Here is a 22,854-nt window from a genome sequence, read left to right on the forward strand (position 1 = left end):
TAATTAGGGTTATCAATATTATTACTGCGGTAAGGGATTAAAGCATTTGTTTCAATTGATCTGACGGAAGGTCCTGGTCTGCTTGAAAATATGGATTCGTCGGATGATTCGTCATTGTCTGAAGCGAATATTGGTAGAACTAAATCAGTGGGTGGATTTCGCGATAAAGCATCGGCATTATTATTTAGTGATCCCATTTTGTATTTAATTTCGTAATTATATTCCGCTAGCTTGGTTTTCCACTTCCAGAGTTTGGAGGTTGGATCTTTTATAGAGTGTAGCCAAATTAAAGGTTTGTGATCGGTTATTATAGTAAAAAGTCTTCCGTATAAGTAGAGTCTGAAGTGGCTAATACAATATATGATGGCTAGACATTCTTTTTCAATTGTTGAATAATTTTGTTCCGCGGTGTTTAAAATTCGAGAAGTATATGAGACAGGAAGATCTTTTCTTACCGGTCCCTGACTTAAAATTCCGCCTATGGCATACCCTGATGCGTCGGTAGTTAGTATGAAAGGTCTAGTAAAATCAAGATATTGGAGAATGGGATTTGAACATAACGAATGTTTCAAAGAGTTAAAAGCTTCTACTTGTTTTAATTGCCAATTGAATATGCTATCCTTTTTCAATAAATCTGTTAATGGTTTCGCGACTTTAGAAAAGTTAGGTATAAATCTTTGGTAATATCCGGCTAAACCGAGGAATTGTTTTATGTTTTTCGGATTTTTCGGAACTGGGAAGTGAATTATTGATTTTATTTTGTCCGGGTCTGGTTTGACTCCATTCGCGCCTATTATATGGCCTAAATAAGCTACTTCATGCCTTAGAAATTCGCACTTATCTGGCTGTAAATGTAAATTCGCGTCTCGTAATCTTTGCATTAATCTTTCACATTTGATTTCGTGTTCTCTTAATGATCGCGCGTAAATGACAATGTCGTCCATATAGACGAATAATTCGTTTCCTTGTAGTCCCGATAATACGTTATCCATAAGTCTTTGGAAAGTAGCAGGTGCGTTTTTTAAACCGAATGGCATGCGCTTGAATTGATAATGCCCATATGGCGTAGAAAATGCTGTTTTGTGAGCGTCTTTAGGTGACATAGAAATTTGATGAAATCCGGAAGCTAAATCAAATATTGAAAAGTATTTGGCTGATCCTAACTGATCAAGTATATCTGTTATATTAGGAAGAGGATAGGCGTCTCCTATAGTTTTTTCGTTAATCAATTTCTTCTTTATGGACAGAAGGAAACCTGTATTGTTTATTGTGTATAGGAATTTCGTTAATAGTTGGAATGTAGTGCTGAGTCGCGTTTGTAGTTCCTAAAGGTTCGTTAGGCAGATGGAATCTATCTGAATGCTTAGTAAGAATTGACCTGACATGAAGCGCGCCAAAGCCGGCCATGACGCTTAACTCCGCCTAGAAACTAAGCGTGGCGCTTCGTAGCGCCTAAGGATCTCCCACCACAGTGAGAGCCCCTACTCCGGAGAGTTCCCTCTCTCCAGGCCGCCGCAGGCCCGAGCCGCCGAAACGAAGGACCTCAGAGCAGTCCCGAATTTCGGCAGTTCTCTGCGCGACACCGAACAGTATAGTCGCACTTCTAAATTCTAAGTCCAAATTCTAAATCCTAACTCTAATTCTAAAATTCTAACTCTAAGTATAATATTCTAACTTTAAATTCTAAGTGTAAATCTAAATTCTAATTCTAAGTTTTAGTCTCGAATTTTGTACTACTATACGAATAAATCAGTGTATTTATGTGTGAAAACTAGTGTTCAGTATTCTTCGAAACTTCCACTCCCGTGATAAAATACGATAGCGTTTAAATTTGTCATACGGCGTTTGAATTCAGAATAATTCAAACTGTGTTTGGAGCGGACCACCGCTCATCACAGTTAGAATTAACATTCTCAGCATTTGCCAAAATAAGGAATTGATAGTGAGGTCCGCCGCATATCAACCCTCCTTATTTGAGTAATCATTCAGAGGATGCATCAAATTCAATATGCCTAAGACGCGACGCGCGGGAAGGAAGAATCAATTACGAAAACTAAACCGACTCTATGGTCCTCGCACTCCTGTTCGTCAGCGGTCAGCGGCAAGGCGGCACGAGGAGGCTCTTCGGTCTCCCAGAAGCGGCGCACGAGAGCTACTAGGTCGTCCCCCGTGGAGCATTGTAGAGACGACACGGGAGCCGCGACGTGACCGGCTCCAACGACGCCCAGCAGCACCTAGCCAAAGCGAGTCAACAGGGCACCGGGCTCGCGTGGTCCTCCTCGGCGAAAGCCCTCCGGCAGAGCAAGGTCCAGATAGACATCGGCGCCAAACAGCAACTCCACAGCATCCCGACGGTGGAACTCCGGGTCTGCAAGCTCGAGACCGTCGAGGTGAGGCCAGGAACGGGCCTCGCCTTCCGAGGCTCCGCCGTACACCGTGAGGCGTGGGAATACAAGCGGCGAGACGACGAGCGCAAAGTGTCCATCGCGAGAGGAAACGGTGGCGGTGATCCGTTCGTGAGTGACGCCCGTCTGGATGCCTCCCACTCCAAAGATGGCCACTGACGATGGGGTCCGCGGGAGCCGAAGTCGCTGCGCCAAGGATTCCGCTATCAGCGAGGTTTCTGAGCCCGGGTCGATCAGCGCGCGGACCGCATGCCGAGTACCCACGCGGTCGGCCACGAAGACACGGGCAGTTGCCAGAAGCGCCGGTCCACACTCCCGCGGTGGTCGCCTCGCGACGTGGACCGTCGCCGTCGAAGATGAGGATGCAGTCGCAGATAAGGCCACAGCCGCAAAGGCGTCGTGCAACGTCGTGTGATGCTGGCCTGAGCATGTAGCGCACGTCTTGTGCGACTTACAATCGGCTAGCAGGTGACGACCCAGGCAGTTCCAGCACCGCTGGTGAGTGTTGATGGCTTCCCGTTTCTCGCTAACCGTCTTCTTCTTGTACTGCTCACAATAAGCAATAAAGTGATCTTTTCTGCAGAGTGGACAGCTGTGGTTCGGATCAGGCCCCCTGGTACCCACATGGCTGCTGCGAGAGGAGCGGCTGAGCTTCTCCGTTGGCTTGGCAGGCGCTACGGTCTTCACTGACTGGAGGACCTCCCAGGTCATCAGTTGTTCCTGGAAGAACTCTCGGAGCTTGTCGTAGGACGGAGGCTCCGACGACCTCCCGAGGGAGCTCTCCCACTCACGACGAGTTTCAGCGTCCAGTAGCTCGACGACCAGGTGGACGAATAGATCTGTGCAGTCGGAGATCGGGCGCCCGATGCCCTTCAGTGCACCGACTGTCGTGAATACGCCGTGGAATAGTCGGCGTAGTCTATCGGCTGACGGGGCCTTCAATTGCGGCAGCGAAGTGAAGGCTGTCAGGTAGGATCTGACCAGTAAACGTTTATTTTCGAAATACGTAGTCAATAATTCCCACGCGTCCTCCAAGTTTTCTTCAGTAGAAGGCAGGTTGCGAATCAGCTGTTCAGCATCACCCTTTACGCTGGTTTTCAGGTAATGCAGCTGTTCAATCTTTGTCAAGGACGCGTCTCCTAGGACCATGGAGCTGAACAGATCTCGGTAGGCTGGCCAGTCCTCGAACTTGCCGCTAAACTGCGGTAGATTGATCCGCGGTAAGGTTCGGCGGGACGGAGCCGTCTCTCGGACCCGCTCGCCGAGGGCGAGCCCCGCAGGTTCGGTGAACTGCTCCTCCAGTCCGGCGAGTTCGGAGCGCTGCCCATAATACGCCGTCTCAACCCTGCTGAGGAGGTCCTCGGTGGTGTACTTCTCCCGCTTGATCTTCTTCCAGAAGTGGGCGCGGAGCTCTTCATGTTGCTCCGTGAATTTGGCCCATTTATCGTCCAGGACGCGGATTGCAGCCTGGACAGTGTGGGCGTTCAATTTGCTCGCCCCGATCTTCTTCAAGTTCTCCACGCTACGCAGTATGCGTAGGTAGAGCTCATGCTGAGCGTCGATTATTTGATCCATGTCCATTTTCTTTGTCACAGGTCACTGGACACTCACACGGTCACGAAGCACGCACTCACCCCGACGGCGAAGTTCAAAAGGTGCCGGGCGCGACAAATTAACGACCTGTCGATTATCCGGCTCGAAGGACCAGCAAATGTGCAATATTCGATGCTACGCGGAGTGATTATAGTTAGTGCGCGGACGCGAGTGTCAAGTTTTGGGCGGCACAAAAAAAAAGAAAATAAAGAAAGTTCACGGCACACAATATATTTTACAAATAATTATACAGTACAAAGGAAATGCTCTAATGCAAGCGAACTGCAATTAGAAGCGTGCAATGATTGCCGGAAGTGCAATCCAACGACAAAATCGATTTCCCGCGATAAATGCGACGAAAATCGAGAAGAGAGAAAAGTAACGCTGTCTGTACGCGCGAACGACTGTACGACGATAGATCCGTTCGACAAGAGAGAGCGTGAACCAACGTGATTGTTTTCTACCGACCTTCGAGAGAGTTCCGAGGTAAAGAACACCGTGTTTGTGTTCCTTCCACATAATGATAGAATCCTCTCGAATGTCGGAGGGCAAAATCACTTGTTGTCGTCGGTTTTATGTTTGTTACGATACGGTTACCTGTCACCGTTCAAACGACAGGTATTGCGAGCGTTAAAGACGCGCGCGGTCTCGCGATATGGCGGGGCGCGTTCGCTCGCGATTGGCGCACGGAGATTTAGTGCGAATCGTCGCGCCAAATTCGAGCGGCTATTTTTCAGCGCAATTAGCTGCGCTTGTTGCAAGGCGCAGAATGCACTCCGAGATGCATTCACGCACACACACACACACACTCTCTCTCTCTCTTTCTTTCTCTCTCTCTCTCTGTCTCTCCAATCCGCAACAAGAAAACATAAAACTATCAAGCGATATAAAGAGGAGGAGGAGGAATTGAAAAAGAGGAAAATATGATATTTCGAAGCCATTGGACGCTTCACTGCCGACAACATCTACACCGATAAGCGTACTACCTGTGATACCCAAAGCACTCGTAGACGAAAATGTTTTCGAAACCACGCGTAACCCGCCCAAAATATCCCTTCGACACTGGTTAAGATCGCCGGAAGGTCGACAAATGATGCGAAAGGATTGGGGGCCATTAGGACAAAAGTACATGGACGCTCTCCTCGGTGCTGATAAGAAGAAAGAAATTGATAATGTATACGGAGTCTACTTCGGCGAAAATGAAATGCGGCTCGGCAGCAAGCGATTCGCGATTGACAAAGATGACACTATAATCATAGGCGACACGCGGTACATTAAAACACCCAGATTGTACGAGTTGATCTTCAAGAAAAGACCTGATTACCGGGATGACGATTTGCAAAAATACAAGCACATATTATTGACAACAAACGTGCATAAACGCAATTTTGATGCGCAAGGTCGTGTGAAGGGTAGCAAGGGGGACAAGTACAAATATATAATTGCACCGTTGACGCGGGTGGAGAGCCCAAAATCTAGCATGGGAATGCCTCGCGCTATGACGCTAACCGACAATAAGATTGATTACGTGCACTGGGACGACCCTAACGAGCTAGTGGATCGCCTACGATTGCTCGACGCTTCGCGCCAAGCTGGCAACAACGCGCATGACAACGAGATCCTGTCGATCATCGAGAATCTGCGGGAAGCGGGCATTATTATAAATTAAACGGGGGTCCCGACAATCTATTTAGTTCATCGCGTGACACTTTACAAAGCATTGCAAAAATGTCTATCAATAAATTTGGATTATTCGAGAGGAGAATTGATACAACCGGCGATCATTGGCACACATTAATGAGACGATGTATGCGTAAAAACGCTCTATGTCGCGTTGCTACAGATTATGACGCGAGATCGCGCAAGATTTGTCGTGTAGCGCAACCTGAGGCGGATACCGATGCCGTCAACAAATTGTACTTGGAAGAGTGCTTTAAAACATTGATGGTCCAACAGAAAGAGTTAGATGAGAAGCTGACTGCGTTAGAGAAGGATGTACGAGCGTTGGAGACTGCGATAAAAGAACTTTGGCGTGCACCCAACACTACCTCAGACACAGACATCTAATGAGCGGTTGGCTCAGAAACGTTTATCAAACAGTTGTGAAACGTCTAGAAGGAATTGTCGAGTGGTTGCAAACGATCAGCTACGAAGGATTATCAGCGTGCTACCAAACAACAATGAGTGGCATCAGTGACCGACCCGGAAACAGCAGTGAACGACCTGGAAACGGTGGTGAACGCAACCGCTACGATCGAGGTTACGAACATGTCAAGCAGGGCTGCGAACGAGGCTACGAACAAGTCCTTAAAGGTTACATACAAGGCTATCAACAACTCAGTAAGGGTTGCGAACAGGTCAGGGACGGTTACGATCGAGTCAAAAGCGGCTACGAACGGGTCAAAAGCGACTGTGAAAAAGGCTACAAACGAGTCAAAGACGATTTTCGAATGGGTCAAGGACGGAAGTGAACGAACGTGAACGAACCCCGAAAGAACCCCGAAACAACCTCGAAACAACGTGGCACGAACGTGAACGAACCCGAAAGAATCCCGAAACAACGTGAAAAAACGAGAATGAATAGTGAAAATAACAACGAGCAACATAGATTGGAGAGACGGCAGTTGGTAAACGAGTTGCATGCGTCAGCGAGAAAAAATTTCCCTCGAAGACATGTCATAGTGCGAGGATACGATGATCTGTGGCAAGCCGACATTGTCGAGATGCGTCCGTACTCTCGTTTTAACAGAGGTTACCACTACATACTCACCGTCATCGATGTGTTGAGCAAGTATGCGTGGGCTGTATTACTCAAGAGTAAAGGAGGAAGCGAGACAGCTGACGCAATCGCCAAGATAATTCGAGATAGCAAGAGATGTCCGAAAAACATGCAAACCGATAACGGGAAGGAATTTTACAACGCCGATGTGCAACGACTTATGCGAAAACATGACATTAATCACTATTCGACATATTTGGTATTGAAGGCGTCGGTCGTCGAGCAATTAAATCGCACGCTAAAGAACGACATGTGGAAGATGTTTACGCTGAATGGTACTTACAAATGGTTCGACATGCTGCCACGCCTTGTATCAGATTACAACGGACGCAAGCATCGAACGATTGGTATGCGACCCGCTGACGTTACCCCCGCGATCGCCGAAAGACTCTTGGCTACCGTGTACAATCGTGTAAAAATCGCGGGCCCGGCAAAATTCAAAGTAGGTGATCAGGTACGCGTCAGCAAGTACAAACAACTTTTCGAGAAGGGATACACGCCAAATTGGACAACCGAGGTGTTTAAGATTGTTAAAGTGCAGCATACTAATCCCGTAACATATCTACTCGAGGATTATCGCAAGACATCTATTGCTGGAGCGTTTTACGAGCACGAGCTGCATCGCGCAAATTGTCCGGATGTGTACCTCGTGGAGAAAATACTGCGCAGGAGGGGTGACAAGGTTTACGTGAAATGGCTAGGATTCGACAGTTCGCACAACTCTTGGATACATAAAAACAATGTTATTTAATGTATTTTATTCAATCATTTTTATAACATACTATATATTGTATACCATATATAAAATATATAACAAAAATATATATATAACAAAAAAATATATAATTCTTATTAATACATCCTCACAATATAATACATATACTAAATATAATAAATATAATAAATATAATAAATATAATAAGTATAATAAATATAATCAATATAATAAATATAATAAGTATAATAAATATAATAAATATAATAAATATAATTTACAACGATATTCTATAATGTCCCCACGGCAAGGTGTCGGTCGACTCAGGTACGACATACCATTTGTCGTTGTAGGGACTTAGAGCAATTTTTGTCTCGCTGACGGTATACACTTTATGTAATTTTGATCTTATGCATGACTGCTGACGCGTCATTTCTATTTCATCATTAAGGCAACGCGTATAATTGTCGAATGTTATACTACGCGCTACAACGTTATTTTTGACACCTTTTACCTTTTTAGTGTCTTTTTTACCGTCCACCCGCAAAGCATACATTTTTGCTCTAAGCCCGACGAATTCGATCATTATCGCGCCGTTATTCTCATCTTTCATCAGACCCGGCACCTTTTTAATCGCGAGCGGTATACCGTACGCATTATTCGCGGCGTAATCGCTGGTATCGAATCGAGCAATATCGCGTTTCAAATTTTCATAGACATCTTGACATTTAATTTGATATCTTAAACTGTCCGTGTCGGTGTACATTACTCTACAATTGTCACGATAGAGCGGTGACATGTATTCGTGATGAAATTCATAAAGGCATACTTTAGATATGTCGAGTATGCACATGCCGACGTAGATTGGTTTGTAGAATTTTACTTCCAGTTTGCGTAATTCTATGGCAACTAATTTTTCCGAAAATATGCTCGTACTATGAAAATTTGATTTCGCGATCATTGCCTCCACACCGTACCGTCCCATTTTGTTAATAATTTTACATCCACATGTTTGCGCACATTTTCCATCGTCTTGCCGAATACCGCATTATTCATCAGTTTATATAAATTTTTTTCAAAATCGTTTTTCGCATGTGTTCTAAACTGTGTATTGAGTTCGATGTATTTTTGCAGCCACGCTGACTGTGTGAATTGTAGTATGCAGTATATTTTTGTTATGCGTAGCCCGTGGCGCGTGCACTGCTGTAGATTACGATAGTGTATTACATAGCGCTTCTTATCGCAAAGCGTTGCGAGGAGTTTATACTCCCGCTTGCCGGGTGGCTTATCGCGCGTCGGGCAAAACGGTAGGTCATTGTGCGCGTCATGAAGATGCCGCGGATACTCTAAATCTACTTCGAGAACATAGCCTATAGGCGAATCGAACGCGATAGATGAAACGTCAAAATTTGATATATCGTCGACCCACCGAAAATCGGCAATGATTGACACATTGCCCATCCGTACAAATTATTTACATCAAAATACATGAGGTACGATGAGGGTTTCGATGGGTCGTACGATTGCATGTACTTGTTATTAGCCTGTGCGTATCGGCCTGAACATTGACTAAGGCCGCCGCGTATACCCCGTTCGACAAACATAACCATGTCAATGTCTGTTAATAATTCAAATTTTATATCTGTATGTTTTAACATGGCGTCCCATGTATATCCGGAGAGAGTATAATAATACGCGGGATCGAGTCCATAACTTTTTATACAACTATCGCGAAAATTTTCAAATATGTCTGCCAATAACAAGACATCAATTTTTAAATATAAATCGTTATATTCGCCTAGCGTTCGAAGGGAAAATCGGCTCCAGACGGTCTCGGCGTGCGCGTAATCACTCTCGGATACTGTGTCGCTGGTCAGGGAACTGTAAAATGAGTCGCGCAGCGGTAAACGTGTGTCTTGTAATCTGTCCACGCAGTCAATGTATTCGTATGGAAAGACACCTTTTCGTGTCAATAAATTGAATTTTTCACTAGTTAAATTTTGATATTCCGAATGTAAAATTTTTAGTTTTTCTTTGTCCAAAAATGACGCTAATTTGTCGAGACTAGCGCTGAAAAACTTGTACGAATCGATAAAGCGTAATTTAATATAATTTTTCGAATTATTATCTTGTGTCAATCTAACAGTTTTCGAGAATGATATGTATATTTCCTTTGTTATCGGCAGTAATTCGATTTCCCCTTTGAACGCTGTGGCTATGTCCTCGATAATGAAATGCGCGTCGTAGCCGGACAGATTGTGAAAGACTATAGGGATACAAAATGATTCTTTGTAATTTAAGTTACAATTTGAGTGCGCGGGGCCTCTGTACCGCCCGGTGAGGTGGCAATGATCGCGAACGCGTGTATCGTCTTCGTCAAACGGTTTTTCGCATATATGACAATGTGTTGCGCTGCGAAATTTTGCCCACTCGTCAGGCGTTAAATTTATCATGGGGACATTGGTCGTTAAAATATTTTTTACGCGGATTGCTAAATTTTTAAGCTGTTCGGCGAACCACGCGACGCAATCGACACTACGGCGGAAATTGTATGTGGACAACGAACTGTTATACGAACACTGTACGTAATACGCGATGCTGAATACTTGATGGTGTTGATAATTTTTGACATCTTCGGTCTTTGTCAAAACACACTCGAGGTCGGCGTACACCTGTTACGTCCCGTTCGCAGTCGCGGCGTGTTATTCGCGAGTGTATGATTCGCGTTGCACGTACTCGAACTATTGCGCGAGACAACGTCGTATTACGGAAATTTTTCCGGGGATACCCACGACGAAGGGTTTTCCGACAAAGGTTGCACGATGCGGAGGAAAGGGAAAGAATGTGTTACCCTTAAAGTAGCAGTTACGGCGTGGAGCCTATCTGTAATTCTACAGTTATGATCGTGGTTCCGTCTTCTATCCTCGCCGGGACGCTATCTGGGTTACGCGAGTAGTCTTCGTATATAGACTCGCAAAGTTCGCATAGGTCACCCGCCCGTGAGAGGGTGAGGCGGTTGCTGCAAGTTCCGCAAACTATCCCAACTAATAATCCACCTATGGTTAGGCTATGTTTCCGGATCCGTGTCCAGAACAATTGAGAAGTTCGAGGTAACGCGGCGAAGCATGAAAGACAAAGAGCGGCTTTAGTTTCAAAATGAATGTACCCGATACCGAACTTGACAGTAATACGGAGGCTCGAGAGGTATTAGGAGATTAACTCCTGGAAGAGGGGTTACACCTCTAAAGGGGATTGGGCACATCTATACCTGCCACGTTAGTTGTATTAAAAGATCATGCGTTGTTCGCTCGTAGATGGTTGATGAGACCGGACGTTGTCGAGAAGTCGGTAAATGTCGGTAAAGTGAGTCGATGTGGCGTCGATATAACGTCGGCAACTATCGGTAACGATCGTCGGTAAAGGCCGTCGGTAAAAGCCGGTGGTAAATCGTTGGTAAGATCGTCGATAAAAGAACGTACGTCGGTATATTGTCGGTAACGTCGGTAGAAGAACGTATGTCGGTATAATGTCGGTAATGTTGGTAAAAGAAAGTGTGTCGGTATAATGTCGGTAATGTTGGTAAAAGAACGTGTGTCGGTATACTGTCGGTAAATCGAGAGTGTTCTTAATTGTTTATTGTTTAAATGACTACTTTGTTGTACGGATTTACGAAGTTATTTCTTGAGACACGAAGATTTTTAAGAGATTGAATTATTTGCGTTTTTCCGTGTTAGAAGTTCGAGAGTTGTACCGTGTGCAGTGGACGACCCTAGTTTTATAGCCTGACCCTTTTTTTTATAGCTTCCGCAGTGACGATGGAAAAGAGGAAAAATGCGTCGGAGATTTTTCTAGAATGTTCTCTACCACGTGGTAGAATCGTCTCTGAATTTGCTAACACGCGCGATTCCTTAGGTTAACATGAATTTCACTTACCTTTAGTAGCACTTTCTTGATCGTGTCGGCTCGTACTTGGAGGTAGTGCGTGCGGCGAGGGTCGTTCACTGGGATGTTTGGCGGCGGCAGGCGTCGTGGTTGGAACGTTATTGGTATGCACTTCCACTGTAGGAGTTCGTCGTTGTTATTATTTTTAATGTTGAAAATGTTCTCGTATTCAGGATCGGCCTGATACTCCACTCCGAGAAATTGAGAATATTCCTCGGTCGCTGATTCACGATAGAGTCGGTTTAGTTTTCGTAGTTGATTCTTCCTTCCCGCGCGTCGCGTCTTAGGCATATTGAATTTGATGCATCCTCTGAATGATTACTCAAATAAGGAGGGTTGATATGCGGCAGACCTCACTATCCATTCCTTATTTTGGCAAATGCTGAGAATGTTAATTCTAACTGTGATGAGCGGTGGTCCGCTCCAAAACAGTTTAAATTATTCTGAATTCAAATGCCGTATGACAGATTTAAACGCTATCGTATTTTATCACGGGAGTGGAAGTTTTGAAGAGTACTGAACACTAGTTTTACACACATGAATACACTGATTTATTCGTATAGTAGTACAGGATTTGAAACTAGAACTTAGAATTTAGACTTAGACTTAGAATTTAGATTTTAGAGTTAGGATATTATACTTAGAGTTAGAATTTTAGAATTAGAGTTAGAATTTGGACTCAGAGTTAGAATTTAGAAGTGCGACTGTACTGTTCGATGTCGCGCAGAGAACTGACGAAATTCGGGACTGCTCTGAGGTTCTTCGTTTCGGCGGCTCGGGCCTGCGGCGGCCTGGAGAGGGGGAACTCTCCGGAGTAGGGGCTCTCACCGTGGTGGGAGACCCTTAGGCGCTACGAAGCGCCACGCTTAGTTTCTAGGCGGAGTTAAGCGTCATGGCCGGCTTTGGCGCGCTTTTCAAATGATGTTTGATAGTTTTAGGATTTATTTCTTATAGATGGAAAAAAATTTACATACCCGGACATAGTAATGAAGCCGGACGTGACACACCACAAACGGCAGCCGCTCTTTCCTCGTGTAGTTGTCGAAGCTGAGCCACTTGTCCTTGTCGCTCGGCAACCGAATAGCGTAGTCGTTTAGTTTTCCGCAATCTTCCGTATGCGCCTGCAACTGGTCCTCAGAATAGAAATAATGTAGGCATTTGTAAAAAATAAAAAAATTTATTTATTATAAAATTATTTTTAATATAATTTACGTGTAATAAATATATATACTTACCGATCGCAAATAAATTTTCTACATTTGTGTTTGTTCAGTTGTGAGCTCACGAGGCGAGACAGATTTTTTATCAAAACAAAATGCCCGACGCTGTTTTCGTCTTCCACGTACAGCAGATTGACGTGTCTGTCTTTCTTTTTTTCCGAAAGACGTAGCGGGACGATGTTCTCGTTCTCGATGATGTACACGTTTACGGAGATGTCGTTTGCAAGTTCGAATTTTTTAATTTGATTCACAGTCACTGGAAACTCAATGTTTTGGAGATTCAGCACTGTGGTGTAATGCGGATAGGAGGATTCTCGTTCCATATGTCTTTCAGCGGGGTATAGAGCGGCTACCACTGACCATGCAAAACACGCATTGTCCGCTGATCGCACATTAACAACCGCTCTTTTTACCATAATTTTTTGCGGTAATTTGACATGGCATTTAGCGCGCATTGGATTATACTTGTTGATATTCACAGTCAAATCTATTATCCGCGACAATGCCCAGCCGCAATCGCGTTCCTGGAACTCTTCTAGCGATGCTAGCGTGGGCTCGATTACGCGGTGCTCGTACCACTCGCGTACATCGGACGTGCGAAAGAGTTCAAAGTTTCTCGTGTTGATACTTTTATTGGCACGCTTGTCACCGGACACAAATTCGCCGTTGAAAACAGTGTTCACTTTTACACTGATGTGTCTCTGCAGCACATTCTCCACGTTTTCGACTACAATGTTTGCTGCATTTTCCAAAAACTGACGCGGTTCGATGTAGTCTGCGTTAATTACCGCACCGGTCAGTATATACGGCTATCGAACGCCGTATCGATTTCGCGCCAAACGAGTCTTTGCACGTTATTGCCACCGCCACTAAATCCACCACTAAACATGGATTCACCGACATACTGTCTCTGCAAGCGCACCTTCGCACCCTCGAGTCGCGCTATTTTCGCCACGAGAGATTGCCTATGTCCAATCGAGAGACGCGGACGCTTGGCACGGCTGCGTTCTTCCAGCTGTGTGATAAATTCTTCACAATCTTGCAGCCATCCGAAATATTCGCCCAAGGTGGCGACTTGGCGGGAACGCTCCAACAGGCCGCGCTCAATATGTTCTACGTTCTCCATTTTTATTGCAAAAACAATTTACTCACTCACTACTATGCTCGCCAGTGGTACTATGACCCGGCAGCTGCATCGGTCCTCATTATATATCCCGATCATCCCTTTGTTCTTCAACGTATGATGGAATTGTTAATTTGCGAGAAATATTTGCGCTATCTTATCTTGGATTCGAAAACTTAGATATCGCTGATAATTCTTAGAAATTCATAGATAAAGCCGCCATTCCATTTCACCTCGTCGCAAGACACGTCGGATCCAAGCCTGGATTCTGCGAAGACATGTCGCAACCTGTGAAGCCTGCGTTCGCCCCCGCTGATATTTCTTAGAAATATACGTATCAACCCGCTTGATTGTCGGCGCTCGATCCATGCGGCACCCATTCGCAGAATTTTTATCTTATCTTCGGAAAAAATTTAGATGAAGAAACGCAACCCCCTTAGTAATAGATATCTGAATGTCGCGATTGTTGTCTACGATTTTGTTGAGCGATTATAATCATCAGTATACAATATACAGAATCCTGTTACTGCATGGGTCGACTCCCATCCCTCATATACTTCCTCCCCCCTTTCTCTTTTTTCCTCCATCTCCTTCTCTTTTATCCCCCTTCCTTCAAAAAATTTTGCCCTCTCCTCCTCCCACACCGTTTTCTTCTTTCCTTCCTTTACCCTCTCCTTCATCTCCTCATAGCATTTCCTCGCTAAACTTCCTCCCATTCCTTCCTCTAATTTTTTCTCATACCCTATCGCTCTTCTTCCTGCTCTTATCCTGAATTTATCCTTTCCTATCTCTTCTCTTACCATATACCCCGGCGTACACCAATCTACTCCTAGCGTCCACCTAATCCATCTTTCGTGCATTGCCTCTACTTCTCTCCTCTCCTTCCACCCCCATATTTCCGCCCCATACTCCATCACCGTTCCCACCAACCTTTCCATTAACCATACTCTTTTTATCCAGTCTCCTGCAAATCTTCTCTTTCCCATACCCCATACTTGTCTCATCACCGCTCCTGCTTTCCTCACTCTGTCCCTCACCTGCGCCTCCTGTCCTCCATTCCTTTGTAACTTATATCCTAGATACTTGAACTCTTTCACTTCCTCTAATTTTTTCCCTTTCCATCTCCACTCCATTTTCTTCATTCTTCCTCCCCCCTTTCTAAACCTCATTATTTTTGTCTTGTCCACATTTACCTCTAGCTTTTTTTTATCCATGTAATTTTCCATTTTCCCCAACATATGTATCATCCCCTCCTCCTCCTCCGCCAACAACACCATGTCATCAGCATATGCCAAGCAGTGCACTTTTTCCCCTCCCAACTTTACTCCTCCCCAGCCTCCTTTTTTCAGCACTTCCTCTATATCCGCTATCAACAAATTGAACAAGTGTGGGCTCATTGGACAACCTTGCCTCACACAACTACGCGTGTGAGGGAGGGGAGGAGGAGGATACATAATCATGATGATGCGAGATGTCTGATGTTAGTGAAGTAATACCTCTCGACTGACTCACATCGAAGAAATCATGTCCGCACCAACGTTTGTCGACCTGCAAGGATTTATCCTAAACAAGCGATTTATCGTGAAGGAAGCGGCAATCCTGAGAAGAGGATATATCCTGTCGCACTATTTCTTCGCATGCCCTGTGCCGTGGAGCGTGCTTATAAAGTCGGAAAGGCGCCAGGTCTCGTGGCTAACTCAGCATCATCACAGCTTGCAATGGGAGGAAATGTTCCATACTGCATGGCTCAGCGCTTGATCACGGCAGCTATCAATGGCATAAATGAACAAGACGAGGAGGAAGAGTCCTCTCTCGTGTATGTAAAAGGACTCGAAAAGCGAGAGTGGCTTGCCGAAATAGTGGACGATGTGTGCAGCGGTTTCATGATTGAGACCTTGGATGCCATATATAAAGATGTGCCTGCATTAAATAAATTAGATCCCACATATACTCTACAATGTAATAAACATGTAAAAAATTGCGCGTTACAAAATGTATTTAAATTATTCAATTGGTGGTCGGCTAATCGCGACGATCATCCGTTTTTTGAATAAACATATTATTTACATACTATTCTCTTTGTTATTTTTCCTAACCAGATATTTCTAAGAATTCCTTTTACCCCCACTACTTTTAAAAATTTCTCACGCAATCGTATTTCTAAGAATTTCTTTTACCCCCACTACTTTTAATAATTTGTCTTTTTCTCCAGATATATTTCTAAGAATCCCCTTCTCCTAATATTTTAAAAATGATCGTTACTCGATTATTAGTACTTTTTATACAATCAGTCTTTCGTCGACCGTTCTAACTGACGGTTCACTTTTTAATACCCTCGGTTCAAAGAAGCAACAGCAGCATGAATTACTACATGCCGAGACGTGATGAAACGTGCGAGAAGAAATGCGACGAGTAAGTATAATTTTTTTTATTTTATGTTTTATATTTTATATTTTTTCTTTTTTCTATTTTCTATTTTTATATTTTTTACGAGTTATAATTTTTATCTAATTTTTACAGCGTTTCGCTGGAGTCTCGTGCGGTTCGTATACTTGGAAGACGATACGCATTGACGGCCACGAAATTCAAATTCCTCGACATCGGCATCAGAGTGGATCCGCCGAGTTACGTGGAGATCGCCATAGGAGATCATCGGGGAAAACAGCTATTACTATCTCTCGAAACATGGAAAGGACTCTACGAGCAACGCCACGCTATTTACAATTACCTGAACAATGACTCCTCCTCCAACAACGATGTGTATAATTGCATAAGTGTCGGGCCGCTAACAGTGCGATTTCACAAGATAAACGGCACCAAGCTCATAAGTCTCGAATCAGCGGACGTGCGCATGATGATGGTCGAATCGACGTTACATCGTATGTTCGAGCTCGATTCATGTATCGAAATAATGTTCGATCGTTTGACGAGGCTCGTCGCAACGGTTGATATCAAATATACTCAATTCTCCAATATTGCATCCACTGTAACGAATGCGAGAGAATTGTCGAATGCGATACGCGCTAGCAATGTCTTCAACATGCACCAACTTGTCGATTGCGAGCTGATGGCTTTAGTTTTTAATATGTAATAAAACTTTATATATAATTATGTATTAAATATAAGACGAATAAATACTTATATGTATATATCATGGTGTATTTTATTTGCGCGCCACCCGTTACATACTTTGCGAGAGATAATTATCGTGTCAAGGACATTGTTATATCCAAGCCTCAGCGAGAGAAAATCGATAATTTTATCTTAGGCGCACGCGACATTAAGAGACAGAGAGAAAGAAAACGCACGCATTCGAGAGAGATGCGGCGGCGAGAGAGATTCGGCGGCTCGGGCGGCGAGAGAGTAGGCGGCTCGGGCGGCGAGAGATGCGGCGGCGAGAGAGTCGGCGGCTCGGGCGGTGAGAGATGCGGCGGCGAGAGAGTCCGCGGCTCGGGCCTGCGGCGAGAGAGTCGGCGGCTCGGGATCCAAGCCTGGATTTTGCGGGAGAGGGATGCTGTGGCGAGAGGAGGAAAAACATTTTTTTATTTTAATAAAATGTATATTTTATTCAATATTTTTTTTCTTTGTACATTATTATTTTTTTTCTTTGTACATTATTTTTTTCTTTGTACATTATTATTTTTTCTTTGTACATTATTATTTTTTCTTTGTACATTTTTTTCTTTTTTTCTAGATCATTATATATATATACATATTTTTTTATTTTTTGTACATTTATTTTAATTTTTTTGTACATTATTTTTTATACATATTTTTTTATTTTTTGTACATTATTTTATAAGGATATCGAGGGAGGGAAACAGTTTTAAATTAATAAACATTTTGGTATATTATTAAAATATATATTTTTATTCTTAATTATTACATTACCGCCGGCATTAGCATTACCCGAGGTGTACCGCGTGGAAATTGCCGGTTGGATTTACACCTCATATGTCAGTGTATGTGCATGTGTGTATGCGTGTGTGTACTTGTACATGTGTTTCAGTAGAGATAAGGACCCCACGGTTCGTCACTTTCGCGGTATTTAACGACTCCAAACCCTCTCTACTGTGTGTGTAAATAAAAAATAAAAAATAATATATGTAAAATAAAAAAATATAAAAATATAAAAATATAAAAATATAAAATATAAAATATAAAAAATATAAAAATATAAAAATATAAAAATATAAAAAATATAAAAAATATAAAATAATTCTTCTGTACGGTGACAGCGAGAGTGAGCAGAGAGAGCCGACGAGAGAGAGCCGACGAGAGAGAGAGAGCGGAACCGCGCGCGATGTGGCGGCTCGAGGTAGTGGCATCTACACATAGAAATATAATAATAATTTAATATTTCATAGATTTTTTTTTTTTTTGGTATTTTAATATACTTACAGCTCTGACGGGACAGCGAGAGAAGGGGTCGCATCAACCGTCGCTGTCATCGGACTCGGCATCTGCACATAGAAATATAATAATTTAATATTTTATATATATTTTTTGACATATTATATATATATATATATATATACTCACGTCCTTGACAGGTGGGACAAGCGTTGGCCAGGTAGAACACGTATAGTCTTTCCTGGCAATCATCGCAACGCAGTTCGGGTACATCTGTGTACCGCGATGTAGTGTGTCCCTCGATGGTTGTGATGCTCAGGAATCTGCCCCTGTTTCTCACGAAACAGCGAAAGCAGATCCTGACCGACCCCCATGGTGCGGCAAATGCCATGACATACGACGCCACAGTGCATACCCTCGCTGTCTCGTCGAGGGATGCAGTGGCGCGTATGCCATACATGCGGGAGCTGCACGACTCCCGAACAGCGTTGTCACTATCGTACCCATCGTCATCTTCATCTTCATCTTCATCTTCATCATTATTGTCATCGTCATCGTCATCGCCGTCTTCATCAATGGGTACGATATCGACCTCCATCTCCTCAATGTCATCCAGGACGTTGTTCGCCTCCCTGTCGTACACAGGGTCGTACATCGCACCATCACTGTCGCTCTCGCTGTCGTCGTCTGAGATGGTTATGACCTCCATCTCGTCATCCGGGACGACGACCACCTCCATCTCATCGTCGCTCTTACGCGCTGCGTTCTCCATTTTTTATCACAAAAAACAATTTATTCTCGAGTCACTACTATGCTCGCAACTGTCACCGTACTATGACCCGGCAGTGGCATCGGTCCTCATTATATATCCCCGATCATCCCTTTGTTCTTCAACGTATGATGCAATTATCTCCGAAAGATTTGCTATTATCTCCGAAAGATTTGCTATTATCTCCGAAAGATGATCTTCGCCGAAACAAAAAATAGCGGCTGTTGTCTATCGACATGTTTACACCTTCCGCGAAATCATACATATCTACTCTCAGAAACGTTGACATACTCTTCACATATGTTGTACACCTATTTAATCAGACAAATAAATAGGCTGCAACAAGTAATCTGACGATGATGATGATGACGACAATGGTGATGGTCTCGGTTCTCTCCTATCTGACTCCTCTATTTCTTGGTCCGAATCATAATCAGATGATTGTGTTTTGCATGATACCGATGGTGAAGGCATATCCATGTCGGCAAAATAAAGGTTGTTCACAGTGAAATATTCTGCACAATTTTTGTAGCGACGCTGATAACATGCGACTCGCTTGTGTCGTTTAGACGATTTGGTGCATTTGGATAACCCACCAGTCACTCTTAAAATGTCTTCGTGCGTTTCCAGGAAATAGGCAACATCTCTTGTATGCGGTTTGTGCACACCAAGTTCGCGATTTCTTACGAATTGCACAACCGAAGTCACCGCTTCACGTTTAAAATGAAACGGGTCATCTTTTTTTCATCATAATAGCATTCATCGAGATGTCTATACCATCTCTCAACATTCTCAAAACACCTCGAATGATCTTTTACCGCGTTCTCCATTTTTTTGATGTCTATCACTTTTTCACACGTGTTACACTTGTAACTTCAGCCTATTGTCGCTGATATTTGCTGCAATCCCTGATCATCGGTGCTGGACCGTCAATATGCGTTCGCATCCACGGCCGATTGTAGTGTTCGAGGCAGCGACGATATGTCTGAACCTCCGGATCCGTCTTAATTTGCTCCGGCAGTTTTTCCCACAAATGCTCTACGAAATATCCGCACTTTTGCAGTAAAACAATCTTCGGAATATATTGTAACTGTTCGGCACTTAAACTGAGAATGTCGGAAGCACTTGATAGTATTACAAACATTCTGCACCCCGAATGAAGAAAGCGTGCGCTCGCCAGTGGTACTATGGCCCGGCAGCTGCATCGGTCCTCATTATATATCCCGATCATCCCTTTGTTCGTGGGATGATGATGCAATTGTTAATTTGCGAGAAATATTTGTGCAATATCTTATCTTGGATTTTCAGAGAAAATTTAGATATCGCTAATAATTCTTAGAAATACATAGATAAGGCCGCCCGTTACCTTTCATTTCACCCCGTCGGATTGACACGTCGGATCCAAGCCTGGATTGACATGTCGCAACCTGTATGGATCATGTATCAACCCGCTTGATTGTCGGCAAACCTTTTGTTCTTAATAATTCGCAGAATTATTTTATCTTATCTTGGATTTTCGGAGAAAATTTAGATATTGCTGTAATAGATATCGCTGTAATAGATATCGCTGTAATAGATATCTTATCTTGGATTTTCAGAGAAAACTTAGATATCCAATTGTCGGCGCTTGATCCACGCTTGGATTAAGAAACGGCGGCAGCCATTTGTAGAATTTTTATCTTATCTTATCTTGTTTATGAAAACTTAGATATCGCTCAAGCTTATCTTATCTTGTAATAGATACCGCTCAAAGACGCCGCTTATCTTATCTTATCTTGTTTATAAACATATCAGGTAACATGATCCCCTTATCTTATCTTGTTTATAAACATATCAGGTAACATGATCTCCTTATCAGGTAATATGATCCCCTTATCAGGTAATCTGATATGTTTATAAACAAAAGATAAGCTTATCTACTGATAAGACCCCCTTCCCCGCGTGACGTCACCCTCCTCGCCCCCGATTCCCCCCGCCCCGCACCCCCCCCCTCATTGCCCCTGGGTTAGAACCCCCATAGTATATCTACTGCCGTCTATGTCCGGGTCACCAAGCGAGATGGCCGGGTGGAGGTGACATTGCTGACCGCCAGAGCCAAGGTGGCTTCGGTCAAGAAGCAAAGTGTGCCTTGCTTGGAACTATGCGGAGCTGTTCTAGTGGCTCGCTTGCTGCACCGGGTGGCTCATGACCTGGATTTGGAGGACGTGCCTGTCGTTGCCTGGACAGATGCTAGGGTCGTCCTTTGTTGGCTGCGTTTCCATGCGTCGCGCTGGCGACCGTTTGTGGCGCATCGAGTGGCAGAGGTACAGAGTCTGGTACCGGGCGAACGGTGGAGACATGTTCCGACTGCATCAAACCCGGCTGACGTGGCAACCAGGGGGATTCCGGTCTCGGAGCTTCTTGGTTTAGACTTGTGGTGGAGAGGCCCCGTCTGGCTTCGGGGACCAACCACCGCGTGGCCTGTGGTGGGTGATCTCGGTGCCCATCACGAGGAAGAAGAAAAAAGGGCGGTGCACCTGGCCGTCCCAAAGAATCCGGAGGATCTCTTTGAAGGGAGATTCTCCACTTTGACGCGGCTTGTACGCGTAGTAGTCTACTGTTACAGGTTCTATCACAAGGCTCGAGGTATGAGGGACCAAAGCGATTTCCTGTCCGGCGCCGAGTTGGAGGTGGCTCTATCTGTGATGGTGAGGCGGACGCAGCGAAGGGAGTTTCCAGGAGAGCTGGGAGCGCTTACGGCGGGCGGCCTATTGCCCGGTGGCTCGTCTCTGCGAGCATTAAGCCCGTTCTTGGACGAGGATGGGTCCTTACGAGTGGGCGGTCGACTTCAATCGGTTCACCTGCCCTTCTCAGAAAAGCACCCGCTAATACTGCCAAAAGAGGGTTACTTTACCGAGCTGGTCCTTCGCGACGCGCATACGGCGACCCTGCATGGAGGCCCTCAACTCATGCGGAGCTATCTTCTCCGTCGCTTCTGGGTCGTGGGGGTGGCCACTCGGGTCCGAAGGATCGCCCGGGACTGCGTGCGCTGTGCCCGCTTCCGCGCGGAACTAGCGCAACAAAAGATGGGTCAGCTGCCGCCGGAGCGCGTACGCTCCACCAGACCCTTTGCATCGGCGGGGGTCGACTACGCAGGCCCTCTGCGTATTCGAGCCCACAAGGGACGAGGCCACGCTGCTAGCAAGGACTATATTTGTTTTTTTGTCTGTCTAGCAACCAGGGCCGTGCATCTGGAGGCCGTATCGAACCTGTCGACACCGGCGTTTATTGCAGCATTCCGCCGATTCATTGCCCGTCGAGGTCGTTGCCGTCTGCTGCTCAGCGACAACGCGACTAATTTCCGGGGAGCTGACGCCGAATTGAGAGCCAGATTCCGTGCCGCCTCCGACTTCTACAAGGAGGCCGGAGAAGTGCTAGCCAGCGACGGGACCGAATGGAGGTTTATCCCGCCTCAGGCTCCTCACTTTGGAGGCCTCTAAGAAACAGGGATCCGTTCGGTCAAGCATCATCTGCGCCGCATTCTCGGAGACCATGCCTTGACCTACGAGGAACTATTGACGCTGCTATGCCAGATTGAGGCCTGCCTTAATTCGAGACCGCTGAGTCCGTTAAGCGCAGACGCCACGGATCTGGTGGCGCTAACGCCTGGTCACTTCCTCGTGGGCGATGCACTCGGCACTATACCGGAGGTCCCGGTGTCCGATCTCCATCCAACATCGCGCTGGCGGTTGATCTCCGCAATTAAGGAGTCCTTTTGGAAACGATAGCACGAAGAGTACCTGCATCAATTGCAGCAACGCTCCAAATGGACCCGAGAGCGGACCAACCTTACGCCGGGCATGCTGGTCTTGGTGAAGGACGAACTGCTGCCGCCGGCTAAGTGGCCACTGGGTCGGATCGTCCAAGTCTTTCCGGGGCCGGACGGCTGCGTGCGCGTGGTGACGATCCGCATGGC

The 22,854-nt window shown here is 45.0% G+C and overlaps 2 protein-coding genes across 2 annotated transcripts; one reads left to right on the top strand and one right to left on the bottom strand.

The window, feature by feature from the left end:
- Nucleotides 1–2,234: 2,234 nt before the first annotated feature.
- LOC146719873 (uncharacterized) lies at nt 2,235–3,986 on the bottom strand. Its single transcript, XM_085489434.1, has one exon. It carries the CDS (start codon nt 3,984–3,986, stop codon nt 2,235–2,237), a length of 1,752 nt encoding a protein of 583 aa, XP_085345560.1.
- A 15,269-nt stretch (nt 3,987–19,255) lies between these two features.
- LOC114927893 (uncharacterized) lies at nt 19,256–22,378 on the top strand. Its single transcript, XM_085489435.1, has 2 exons — nt 19,256–19,363; nt 20,954–22,378. The coding sequence occupies exons 1-2, from the start codon at nt 19,256–19,258 to the stop codon at nt 22,376–22,378; spliced, it is 1,533 nt and encodes a 510-aa protein (XP_085345561.1).
- The last annotated feature ends 476 nt before the right edge of the window (nt 22,379–22,854 follow it).

Source organism: Nylanderia fulva, unplaced genomic scaffold (assembly GCF_048542155.1).
Source record: "Nylanderia fulva isolate GAGA-0341 unplaced genomic scaffold, ASM4854215v1 Scaffold83, whole genome shotgun sequence".
In the NCBI taxonomy this organism is placed as follows: domain Eukaryota; kingdom Metazoa; phylum Arthropoda; class Insecta; order Hymenoptera; family Formicidae; genus Nylanderia; species Nylanderia fulva.